Source organism: Hypanus sabinus, unplaced genomic scaffold (genome assembly GCF_030144855.1).
Source record: "Hypanus sabinus isolate sHypSab1 unplaced genomic scaffold, sHypSab1.hap1 scaffold_1234, whole genome shotgun sequence".
In the NCBI taxonomy this organism is placed as follows: Eukaryota; Metazoa; Chordata; class Chondrichthyes; order Myliobatiformes; family Dasyatidae; genus Hypanus; species Hypanus sabinus.
The window spans coordinates 62,156-75,580 of NW_026779297.1; the positions used below are offsets into that span (position 1 = coordinate 62,156).

The 13,425-nt window shown below is 43.4% G+C and overlaps 1 protein-coding gene across 1 annotated transcript; it reads left to right on the forward strand.

Annotated features, from left to right (window-relative positions):
- The first annotated feature begins 561 nt into the window (after window positions 1-561).
- Window positions 562-13,172, forward strand: LOC132386632 (gastrula zinc finger protein XlCGF26.1-like). Its single transcript, XM_059958928.1, has 2 exons — window positions 562-613; window positions 10,051-13,172. Exon 2 carries the CDS (start codon window positions 10,456-10,458, stop codon window positions 12,349-12,351), a length of 1,896 nt encoding a protein of 631 aa, XP_059814911.1. The 5' UTR covers window positions 562-613; window positions 10,051-10,455; the 3' UTR covers window positions 12,352-13,172.
- Window positions 13,173-13,425: the final 253 nt, after the last annotated feature.

A 13,425-nucleotide genomic window follows, 5' to 3' on the forward strand; every position in this document is an offset into this window, starting at 1 on the left:
GTCTGGAGTTTACGAGGAGGAGGAGGAATCAGACCAGCAGGATATGGCTACAAAGGGAAGATCAGAAAAATTTGGAAACTGGTTGACCGAAAAAAAAGATGGTTAGTTTCTGCAAAATACTAGTGGGAATCAAAAGATCAGGCAGCAATTGTGGAAAGGAATAAATAAACAACTTTTAGACCGAGCCTCTTCAGCATGCCTAGACTGTGGACTCCGCTGCTTAGTTGCTACCTGAACTGCAGAGCTCCTCCAGCATTTTGTGTGTGTGCGCGTCTCTGTATGTCCAGCCACTGCAGAATCTCTTGTGATTTATATCCACATTTTACTTTGGCATTAAATACACGTTGATATTGAGTATATTGTTCATGTGAGCCGCTTCCTGCGTTAAAAAAGCTGCAGACTTTTTCTATATACCCGAAAAAAAATGAGATATGGACATTGAACCGGTACTTCAAGAACTGTTTAATGGCACCGGTATTACCCAAAAGGCCCTGCGCGAATAAATCTTATCAGGCGCTGAAGCACTGATCAACTGCGCAAGCGTCAGGCTGATGACATCCCCGAGTATCACGCATGCGCGCAGCACACGAGGCCTTGAAAATGTCGGTTGCAGGTAAGAGCGATTCTCCGTGTTTTTATCTTAAACACCGACTTCGGGATAATTCCTCTGAATTTCGGAGACCGTGACCAGCAACCCCGGGACAGTCCTGCCCTCTTCCCTCTCTCTCAGCCCCACGATCCGTACACGGACCCCGGGGAGCTTCCGGCTGATGAGGGAATGGGAACCGATGGATCTCTCAGACAGAGCTGAGCTCCAGCTATCGAAATGCAAGGATTAGGAACTCGGAGAAAGGGAACAAAATCTTTTACATCACCCATCTGTGGACACTCTCTGGAGGTCTAAGATTCGTATGTTACACGACCGCTGGACTAAGTGCGTAAATGTAGGAGTGGACTATGTTGAAAAATAGATATGCTGGATTTTCTAAAATTGTCTCCTTCTACCTTAGGCCACAAACTTATCTATCACCCCTTTTATTTATATATAGCAGTATAACATTAGATGATCATCACCATAAGATAAAAGTTTAAATCTTAGCCTTTGTTTTAAATTAGTACTTAGTCTTTCCTGTGATTAGAAAATAGGGATAAAGTATGGTGAGGTTCAGTGCTAGTATTGTAGATTAGGAAAGATTTTACTTTGGATTGGACTTCCAGAGCACAGTTACTGGATATCCACAGGACAGTACTGTCGAAGACTAAGACAGTACTTTCAAATAGAATTGGAAAGGAAATGAGAGTGAATTTTTGAGTGATGCAGAGCAAGAGAAAAGGATTGGAATTGAGAGGATAGTTCTGGTTGATGATCTCCTTTCATGCCAACAATAATTTTATAATAATTATTCTGTGATTCTGTGTGAAGCTTTCCCTGGTCATTTGCCACCTCTTCTTGTGATTCTGCTCCTAAATGTGAAAACTTGGAGAAGTGAGTTTAAAATTATGCCATTGAACTGGTAAGAATGGATCACACCTATTGGTCCTCATTTGCTTTATTCAGAGCCTTGTCAATAGCATAAATAACTGAATAAACATTTCATTAGAACGGGGTGGATTAAACTGAATATATAGGATCTTTAAATTATACCCCTTCCCACTTATTATTTTCACTGGAAGAGAGATGTTGAAATTCTAAGTAATCCTGACTAAAGTGTAATATGGTTTTTAAAAAAAAGCTCAAGGTCAAATAAGTGTGAACCATCTGTTGAGCATTTTATAGGAAGGGACATTAAAGACATTCATCATTCATGCTGATTTTTCCTCCCAGCACTGCTGCAAATACACAAACCACTCCAGCTCCCTTCAGATCTACTCCATGCTGTGCCTGATGAACCAGCCAAGATTAGCAGTTCACCATCTGTGGGAAAAATTGAGTACAAATACCTAATAAGTTTGGGATGTGTACATTTGTCTCCCAATTTATGATGTAGGAGCATTGATATTATGCTGCTTTGTGCGTAAAATATACAATCCTCTTTGTTCAATTCTTTATTAGCTAGTGAACTTGCAAGTTTGCTTCATGGAGTTAAGCAATTTAATTTTAAACAACAGCATGAATTGATAAATGTTACCAATTTTAAATAGCAAAAAGTTTATAGTATTTTTTTCCTGGGAAAAAATAGAAGGGGGAAAAAGAAGACTTTTGGTCTGAAGTTTGAATAGTGTTATGATGTGACTGCATTTTTCGAAAGAAAAGAACAAAAATTGTAGTTATCCAAATGCAGAAAGGTTAATCCTACATTAAATGTGAATTACGATTAAGAGATCCAAGATAATGTTAATTTAATAAAATAATTTAAATCCAATTATTGCTTTAAATCTACATTATACGTTCAAGAATGCATTTTAGGTAGCTCAACACCTCATGCAGGTCAGTCAGGTATCTCTGCTCCCTTTAAACTTGCACGTTTCTGTTTCCCAGATGCCTTTGAAACTTACTTTGACCTTATTTTCTGAGCTTCTTTTAAACTTGCAGGTTATGTGGAACATATCATTCTATAATGTGATGTCTAAAAACAGTGATTTGGAAGTGAGGTATGATGTATTAATATGAGAACATCTAATAATACAGAAAATCTGCTGGTCCGACACCCAAGACCCAACCATGGCAGGTTCACTAAGTTTTACTGTGGTTCGTCACATGTTTGGAGGGCTGTCGCCTGAAAGTAATGATCATTAATCACCATCAATGTTACATAGTTCACACTAAAAATAAAAGCACAGGGGAGAAATCGGCCTCTGCCGCACCTTTTTTTCAGAGTGCTCAGTGGTTCATTTGAAATCAGGTACAGAATTTTCCTGCACTTCTGATGGAAAATCTGTTGGATGTGTTTCTGACAAACATAAACCCAAAAAATGTAATGAGTCAATGCACCAAGTGGATTGAACGCCAGCACTTTTGAACAGTGTGTTTCAGCCTATTCTGTTTCAATCTTTATGAAATGTGAAATAATATGAAAGGTCTAGAACAGGGGTGGGCAAACTTTTTGACTTGTGGGCCACAAAGGGTTCTAAAATTTGACAGGGGGGCCAGACCAGGAGCAGATGGACGGAGTGTTTTGGTAATACACCTCATAAGAGAAAATAAAATATCATGGGATATGTAGAAGACATGTGCTTTAATTTCAATTGAAAATGAACAAATGCATTACAACAAAATATCTGTCTTTGAAGTCCCATGGTATTTAGCTATTTATTGAAATGACTTTTAAAACACTGAAAATTAAATTAATAAAATACAGCTTTTTTAAATAGTAACAGTTATTATTTTAAAGCACTGAAAATTCTGTTATCCTTCAAGATATTATCATCATCACTCTCCTCCTGACTGTCTTTATTTCAAAACCGGTAGGAGATGCAGGTCTACTTGTCCTGCTCCTTCTTATTCAATTGTCCACTGTGCCAAAACTCAACAACGACCAGCACAAAGACAGAACAATGACAGCGTGCCAGTATGCGGAGCGCGTTATTTGATCTGGAGCGCATTTTTTATTTTGAGAACGTACGTGCACCTGCGTACTACTCGTGTCCATCACTTAACAGGAATGACATGTAACATGTAAGGCTTATTGAAAAAAATATTTTCAAATGCATTTTTTACATAACACAACGAAGAAACTTATTTTTAATTTCAGTGGGAACAGTGTTGTTGGTCTCCCTTTTTAGTTAGCGCATCAAAGTCTGGATTTAGTTTTGTTGTGGCGATTCTCAGGATGGATCTGAGGGGTTGGTCAGTTAACTTGGATCTGTGGCTGGCTTTGTTGATGTTCATGACGCTGAACGCCTGTTCACACAAATAGGTCGAGCCGAACAAAGAGTAAAGCGCAAATGTGGAGTAATACGCTGCACCTCAACAAAGGTCAATGTATATAGAGTGCGTCATCTATTGGGAAAACGCCAGAATTGTGGGGAAAAGACGTTAACAAGGTTTATTAATATAATTTCATCAAGTTCTGCGGGCCGGAGTAAAAAGCTTAACGGGCCGCATATGGCCCGCGGGCCGTAGTTTGCCCATGCCTGGTCTAGAACTTGATAGAGGGCTAAAAGATTACGAGAGGCATAGACAGGGTGGATAGTCAGTACCCGTTTCCCAGGGCACCAACAGCAAACACCAGAGGGCATATGTATAAAATTAAGGGAGGAAAGTTTAGGGGAGACATCAGGGGTAAGTTTTTTTTACACAGAGGGTTGTGAGTGACTGGAATGACTTGCCAGGGATGGTGGTGGAGGCTAAAACATTAGGGGTATTTAACATCCTCTTGGACAGGCACATGGATGAAAGAAAAATGGAGGGTTACGGGGTAGTGTGGGTTTAGTTCTTTTTTTTAAGGTTTATATGGGTTGGCACAACATGGAGGGCTGAAGGGCTTGTACTGTGCTGTAGTGTTCTATTCTGTGGCTCTAAAATCTTTTACATCACCAGTTGAGAAAATCATCTTTGTTCTACCTCCAATCACAAAGAGGAAATCTGCAGATGCTGGAAATCCAAGCTACACACACAAATTGCTGGAGGAATTCAGCATTAGTACTCTTTTCCATAGATACTGCCTGACCTGCTGAGTTCCTCCAGCATTTTGTGTGTGTTGCTTGTTCTACCTCCTCTCGGTCTGCATTTTTCTACCAGTGAGAACATGCTTCCACCAATTCTGTCTGGCTACGTAATGATATCAAACACCTTTGCCCTGGCCAACAAGTAGCTTTCACATCAGAAATGTGCCAGACTCCAGGGAGACAGACTACTGTCCTTAAAGGCAGTATTCCTTGGCATTACCATCACTGAGTTCACCTCTGTCAGTCACCTGGGTGAGACTTCAGGGGAAATACTTATGTACAATACTGTGTGTATTGTGGTGATGCAAGAGTTGCTGGGGAATTTTCAAGTGGGAAGAAGTGGAGTGATATTTGGAAATCTGAAATTGAAAGCATCATTTAGCAAGAAAATCACAAATAGGTGGTTTGCAAAAGCTGTGGCGAGTAAATCCTTCATTAACCTGTTACATAGGTTGTGTGAGAGTGCAGATGAACTCAATCAAGACTCAACCAGAGGAGATTAAAGTTCTTACTGACAGTGATTTGCTCGCTGTTGAAATGAATACCTCTCTATGTAAAATTCAGTTTGCACATGTTGTTGTCACTGGGTAAAAATTGTACAGTACAAAGTTTTTGCACACACTGGTCACTACAAATTAGAGGGGATATTGGTGGGAAGGCGGGGAGACCTCCAGTGTCCCTGACGCCCTCACGTAGAAGGTGTATATCCAGCTGCACATTAAGGAGTTGGAGTAGGTAATGGATGAATTCCGCATCATCCAAGCATCGGAGGGTGTGATAGGTATGACGTGCAGAGAGGTGAGTTGCACCCAAGGTGCAGGACACAGGAAACTGGGTGAGAGTCAGGAAGGGGAATGAGGTTAAATAGCCATCGCCGAGTACTCTTGTTGCCATCCCACACAACAACAGGTGGACACTTTAGAAACTGTTGGGGGGAATTACCTGGCAGAGGAAAGTCAAAGGGGTGATAGGGGATTTGTTAGTTAGTGGAACAGAACTAGAAAGGGATGAGTATCCTAGTGGCAAGGCTTGCTGGTGCTCCCCTGTGGGGTGGGTGGTTAAACTAAAGTTGCAGGGAGGATCGGAGCCAGAATGACAGAACAGATAGTGGAGAGGGTGAATTGAATCGAATTGACTTTATTACTTACATTCTTCATACATGAGTTGTAGAAATCTTTATGTTACGTCTCTGTCTAAATGTGCAATGTGAAATTTATAATAGTTTATAATAAATAGTATATACAACAGGACAGTCAGGATAAATAAAAGTACAATTGTATCAGCATGAATTAATCAATCAGAGGGCCTGGTGGAAGAAGCTGTCCCTGGGCCTGTTGGTCCGGGCTTTCTGGCTGTGGTACCGTTTCCCAGATGGTAGCAGCTGTAACAGTTTGTGGTTGGGGTGACTCTGGTCCCCAATGATCCTTTTTACACAGTGGCCCTTTTTACACACCTGTTTTTGTCAATGTCCTAAATAGTGAGAAGTTCACATCTACATATGCGCTGGGCTGTCCGCACCACTCTCTGCAGAGTCCTGCAACTGAGTGAAGTACAGCACCCATACCAGGCAGTGATGCAGCCAGTCAGGATGCTCTCAATTGTGCCCCTGTAGAAAGTTGTTAGTATTTGGGGCCCCGTCCCACACTTCCTGAACCGCCTGCGGTGAAAGTGGTGCTGTTGTGCCTTTTTCACCACACAGCCAGTATGTACAGACCAGGTGAGATCCTCGGTGTTGTGTGTGCCAGGGAACTTAAAGCTGTTCACCCTCTCAACCCCAGATCCTGGGTCAGCCTGTCTCCATTTCTCCTGTATTCTGCAGCCAGCTCCTTTGTTTCAGTGACATTGAGGGCAAGGTTTATTTTTGACACCAAACAGATGTCATTCAGACCTCAGGACATGAAATTATGATATTATAGCCATTACTTGGACTTGCTTGCGCCCAACAGTCTGAGGGATTTCAAGGAACAAATCTGTAGAGAGATTGCGGACTATGCCAAGAAACAAAGGTTGATAAAGTGAGTGATTTTAACTTTCCATTTATTGACTGGAATCCTAGGCTGTAAAAAGACTAGATGGGGTAGAGCTTATCAAATCTACCTTAATCAGTATGTAAAATTCCTGATGTAGAAGTGTGCAATAAGCTATTGGGAAGTGATCTAGGGCGAGTGACAGAAATTAGTGTATGGGAACACTTTGTATCTACTGATCATGAGATTCCAAGTAAATACAGAAAAGCAGAGGCCTGGACCTCTCTTGAGATTCTAAATTGGAGAAAGGCCAATTTTTATGATATTTACAAGGATTTGACAAGTGTGGATTGGGACAGGATGTTTTTTAGCAAAGGAGAACTTGGTAAGTGGGAGTTCTTCAGAAGTGAAATTTTAAGGGTGTAGAGTTTGTATGTGTCTGACAAAATAAAAGTTGAATGGTAACTAGTGCAGGGAATCTTGGTTTTCAAGAGATATTAAGGCCCTGGATATCTCGTTCCTCTAAATGCCGCGGACTGTTGGGTGCAACCAAAACTCAGTAATGACAGCCATTTCATAATTCCACTCCTGAACTCATCTGACTTTCCTTTAGTTGTCTTCTGTTGGATTCTAAAAGCTTCCTAATGGTCTTTTGCTCTTTTGTTTGCTCTCTCCTCTGCTTTTATGTTGGTTTTGGATTCTCATTTAACCCACGTTGTGCCCTGCTGCCATTCCAATGCTTCCACGTCTTTGGGATGTATCGATTACTCAGCTCTCGAATTGCTCCCAGAAACTCCAGCCATTGCTGCTCCATTGTCACTCCAACCTTTTCTCTTCCAAACAAGTTTGGCCAGCTTCTCTGTCGCAGAAACATGGAGAAGTTCAGTGGAGAAACAGGCTATTTGGCCCATTTAGTCAATGCCACAAAAACATTTAAGCTACCTGCAACTACCTGCACTGGGATCATCACCCTCCATACCCCTACCATCCAGGTACCTGTCAAACTTCTCTTAATGGTGAAATCGAGCTCATATTCACCACTAGTGCTGACATCTCATTCTGCACTCTCACGACCATTTCAGCAAAGAACTTTTCCAAATGTTCCCATTAAATTTTCACCTTCCCCACTTACCCATGACCTCTGGTTGTCGTCCCACCCAACCTCAGTGGAAAAAGCTGCTTGCATTTACCCTATCTATACCCTCATAATTTTGCTTACTTCTAACAAATCCTCAGAGCAATGTATAATTTCCTTGCTAATGTCTAGAGCCTTTTTTAGGTGTATAAGATGATGAGGGGCATTGAGTGTGTGGATAGCCAGAGGATTTTTCCCCAGCATTAAGATGGCTAACAGGATGGGGCATAGTTTTAAGGTGCTTGGAAATATATGCGGAGGGGATGTCAGGGGTAGGTTTTTTACACAGAGTGTGTTGGATGTGTCAAATGCACTGCCAGCAGTGGTTGTCGAGGCGGATACAACAGGGACTTTTAACACTCTCTTAGATAGTTACATGGAGCTCAGAAAAATAGAGTACTATGTGCTAGGGAAACCCCAGTCAGTTTCTAGAGTAAGTTACATAGTCGGCACAGCACTGTGGGCCAAAGGGTCTGTAATGTGCTATAGATTTCTATGATTCTATGAAATTCAAGGGAAATCTCCAAACCCACGGTGTGGTGACTAGTAGTGAATAGTGGGAAAGTTACTGGAACGTATGTGCAAGAACCGGAAATATAAGTATTTGGATAGATGTGGACTGATTAAGGATAGACAGCATGGCTTTGTGCATGGTAGGTCATGTCTAACCAGTCTTACAGAGTCTCTTGAGGAAGTTATCAGGAAAGTGGTTGAAAACAAGGCAGTGGATGTTGTCTACATGGACGTTAGCAAGGCACTTGACACAGTCTCATATGGGAGGTTGGTCAAGAAGGTTCAGTCACTCAGCATTCTAGATGAGACAGTAAATTGGATGAGACACTGTCTTTGGCAGAAGCCAGAGTGTGGTAGCAGATGGTTGCCTCTCTGACTGGAGGCCTGTGACTAGTGGTTGCCACAGGGATCAGTGCTAGATCTGTTGTGGTTTGTCATCTATATCAGTAATCTGGATGATAGTGTGGTTAACTGGATTAGCAGATTTATGACCACCAAGACTGGTGGTGTAGTGGACAGCGAGGAAGACTATCATGGCTTGCAGTGCAATCTGGACCCCCTGGGAAAATGGTTTGAGAAATGGAAAATGGAATTTAATTCAGACCAGTGTGAGCTGATGCACTTTGGTTTGACCTACCAAGGGAGGTCTTTCACAGTGACTGGTCGGACACGGAGGAGTGTTGTAGAAGAAAGGGACCTGGGAATACAAGTCCTTAATTCACTGAAAGTGGTATCACAGTTCGATAGTGACGGAAAGAAAGATTTTAGCCCATTGGCTTTCGTGAACCAAATACTGACAATAGATGGATATTATGTTGACTTGTAAAAGAGGCCTAATTTGGAGTATTGTGTGATGTTTTGGTCACCTACCTACAGGAAAGATTTAAAAGAGATTCAAAGATTTCAGAGAAAATTCACAAGGCTGTTGTCAAGTTTGGAGGACTTGGGTTATAAGGAAAGATTGAACAGGTCAGGACTTTATTCTCTGGAATGTAGAAGATTGAGGGGAGATTTGATTGTGGTAGAGGGGCACAGATAGTGTAAATGCAAGCTGGCTTTCTCCACTGAGATTGGGTGGGACTTCAACCAGTGGCCAGGGGTTAAGGGTGAAAGGTGAAATGTTAAGGGGAACATGAGGGGAAACTTCTTCACACAGATGGTCATCTGGGTGTGGAATGAGCAGCCAGCACAAGTGGTGCATGCGAGCTCGATTTCAACATTTAGGAGGTTCGTGTAGGTACCTGGATTGTAGGGGTGTGGGAGGGGCAATTTAAATAGTTCAGCACAAGACTAGATGGCCCAAAGGACCTGTTTCTGTGTTGTACTTTTCTACAAGAACCTGAAATATTACAAAAATTCACTCTAACCCCTTTTAACAGCTGTGCGGACCAACCAGTCATCTCAGCAGGAATTTTTTTATATGGTGTTAAAGCTGTAGCACTTTAAGTTAATAATACATAAAAGAATTCCCAGATGCACATCCACAAAGACAATTTGCGTGAGACTGTTTCAGTTACTGTGGGGCCAGGCACCCATGCAGCTCAGCAGGAACAGGGAATAATACCAATGGAGAGAGTCAAACTGAGCCAGGTCACAGATTGGAGACGGCAGAAATGCCCCATTCTTATAGAGACAGGAAGAGCTTCAGGGAATTGATGGTCATTCCAGATACCAGCACTCTGCCCAGTCAGAAGATGATTTCTCTGTCCAACTTGGGTTGAACCTCACTGTAACCGTGTGATACCAAGTCAAACCATGGCAACTCAAGTAATCTCATCTGAAATGTTATCCTAAACCCATTGATGGATTTTGTAAATCTTTTCACAGGTTAAAAACGAGAAGGAATTTGTCGCCGGGGATCTCAAACAGAAAACGCCAGTTTTGCTGTCTCTGTCTGGATATTTAAGAAGTGGAGCGAGGGATTCAATCGACTATCCTTCCTGCTCAGACTGTGGAGAGGGATTCAATTGATCATTTGACCAAATAGCAAGCCAGTCATCTTATACAGGAGAAAGGCTGTTCACCTGCTCAGACAGTGGGAATAGATTCACTCAGTTATCACAATTGAAGGTACATCAGCAAGTTCACACTGGGCAAGGCCATTTATCTGTTCTGTGTGTGAGAAAGGATTCAGTTGGACCTGTGGACACTCCAGTCAGTTCACACCACACCTGGTAGAGGCTGATGATCTGCTGAATTTCTGGGAAAGGATTCACTCAGTCATTTGACCTAATGGCTCACCAGCGAGTTCACACTGGGGAGAAGCCATTCACCTGTTCAGTCTGTGGGAAGGGATTCACTCAGTCATCCAACCTACGGAGTCCCCAGCGAGTTCACACTGGGGAGAGGCCGTTCACCTGTTCAGAATGTGAGAAGAGATTCACTCGGTCATCCAACCTACGGAGTCCCCAGCGAGTTCACACTGGAGAGAGGCGCTTCACCTGCTCAGTCTGTGGGAAGAGATTCACTCGGTCATCCAACCTACTGGTACATCAGCGAGTTCACACTGGGGAGAAGCCATTCACCTGCTCAGAATGTGGGAAAGGATTCAGTGAGTTATCCAACCTACTGGTACATCAGCGAGTTCACTCTGGGGAGAAGCCATTCACCTGCTCAGTCTGTGCGAAGGGATTCACTCGGTCATCCAGCCTACAGAGTCATCAGCGAGTTCACACTGGGGAGAAGCCATTCACATGCTCAGAATGTGGGAAAGGATTCAGTGAGTTATCCAACCTACTGGTACATCAGCGAGTTCACACTGGGGAGAAGCCATTCACCTGCTCAGAATGTGGGAAAGGATTCAGTGCTTTATCCAGCCAACTGAGACATCAGCGAGTTCACACTGGGGAGAAGCCATTCACCTGCTCAGAATGTGGGAAAGGATTCAGTGAGTTATCCACCCTACAGAGACATCAGCGACTTCACACTGGGCAGAAACTGTTCACCTGTTCAGAATGCGGGAAGAGATTCACTCAGTCATCCCACCTACAGAGTCATCTGCCAGTTCACACTGGGGAGAGGCCATTCACCTGCTCAGACTGTGGGAAAGGATTCACTCTGATATCCCGCCTACAGAGACATCAGCGAGTTCACACGGGGGAGAAGCCGTTCACCTGCTCAGTCTGTGGGAAGGGATTCACCCAGTCATCCCACCTGCGGAGTCACCAGCGTGTTCACACTGGGGAGAAGCCATTCACCTGCTCAGTCTGTGGGAAGAGATTCACTGTGTCATCCCACCTACAGAGTCATCAGCGAATTCACACTGGGGTGAAGCCATTCACCTGTTCAGAATGTGGGAAGGGATTCACTCAGTCATCCAACCTACGGAGTCATCAGCGAGTTCACACAGGGGAGAAGCCGTTCACCTGCTCAGAATGTGGGAAGAGATTCACTCATTCATCCGCCCTACAGAGTCACCAGCGAGCTCACACTGGGGAGAAGCCGTTCACCTGCTCAGAATGTGGGAAGAGATTCACTCATTCATCCGCTCTACAGAGACACCAGCGAGCTCACACTGGGGAGAAGCCGTTCACCTGCTCAGAATGTGGGAAGGGATTCACTCAGTCATCCTACCTACAGAGACATGAGAGTGCTCACACCGGTGAAAAGCCATTCAATTGCACAGAATGTGGGAAACGTTTCACTCTGTCATCCAACCTTCTGAAACACCAGCGAGTTCACACTGGGGAGAAGCCGTTCCTCTGCTCAGAATGTGGGAAGAGATTCACTCGCTCATCCGACCTGCAGACTCATCAGCGAGTTCACACTGGAGAGAAGCCATTCCCCTGCTCAGAATGTGGGAAGAGGTTCAGTCACTCACGCTCCCTGCAGAGACACCAGTCAGTTCACACTGGGGAGAAGCCGTTCATCTGCTTAGTCTGTGGGAAGAGATTCAATAACTCATCCAGATTGCTGGAACATCAGCGAGTTCACACTGGGGAGAAGCCGTTCATCTGCTTAGTCTGTGGGAAGAGATTCAATAACTCATCCAGATTGCTGGAACATCAGCGAGCTCACACTGGAGAGAGGCCATTCACCTGCTCAGAATGTGGGAAGAGATTCACTCACTCTTCCACACTACAGAGACATCAGCGAGTTCACACTGGAGAGGAGCCATTTACCTGCTGAGAATGTGGGATAGGATTCACTCAGTCATTCCAACTACTGGCACACCAGTCAGTTGTTATGAATCCCTAGGTTTTGTTTGCTGTGGACTGTCATTTTAAGAGAGAGAGATTAGGAAGGTGAATCAGTCTGACTTGCAGCTTGTTTACATCACTCACAGCTTGTTTAGTTTTAACTGAGGACACAGACTCTCAGAGTCAGACGGAGATGAAGGAGGAAAAATGGAAAGATCGATACAAGGGAAATAGGTGCCAAGGGTCACTGTTTGGAATTTTCCTATGCCCGCAAATATGGGTTAATTATCGATTCATCATACATCGAATGTGTGGTTGTCACCTCGTTTGATCCATAGGAGTGGATCTGATTTGGGGTATCATGTGAAGACCACCGATGTGTTAACCCTTGCCTGGGTGTGGTGTGGTAATTCACTTGAAGACGATACGCCTTGTGACAAGTCACTTTGGGTGATAATTAGTATGTGGATTTGGAAGGATGACAGATAATATCTACAGTGACTGTTCTCTTGTTTTACCACCATGGAACCTGTGGAATTCGACATAATTGCCTTCTCTCGACATTTACCCTGGATTACATATATCTCTCTCATCACCTATTCTGTGGTTGAACTGAACTTTCATAATTTACCATCTCAAGACTCCAAGCCTTGTCCCCCCCAAGCTCAATAGTTTTGGATTTATATTTACACACATATATACACATAACACTGTTAACTTTTGTTTATCTTGCTTAAGTTACTATATTATAAGTCGATTCTAATAAAGATAGTTTTAAGATCAAAAACAGACTCCTGGTGTAGTCTCCACGAGGAAACCTGCAGATGCTTGGAAGTCAAACATACACAAAATGCTGGTGGAGCACAGCAGGCCAGGGAGCATCTTTAAGGAGAAGCACTGTCAACGTTTCAGGCCGAGACCCTTTGTCAGGCAGTCTCAGGCAGTCCTGATGAAGGGTCTCGGCCTGAAACGTCGACTATGCTTCTCCTTATAGATGCTGCCTGGCCTGCTGTGTTCCACCAGTATTTTGTGTGTGTTGTTCCAGGTGTAGTCTATTGGTGCT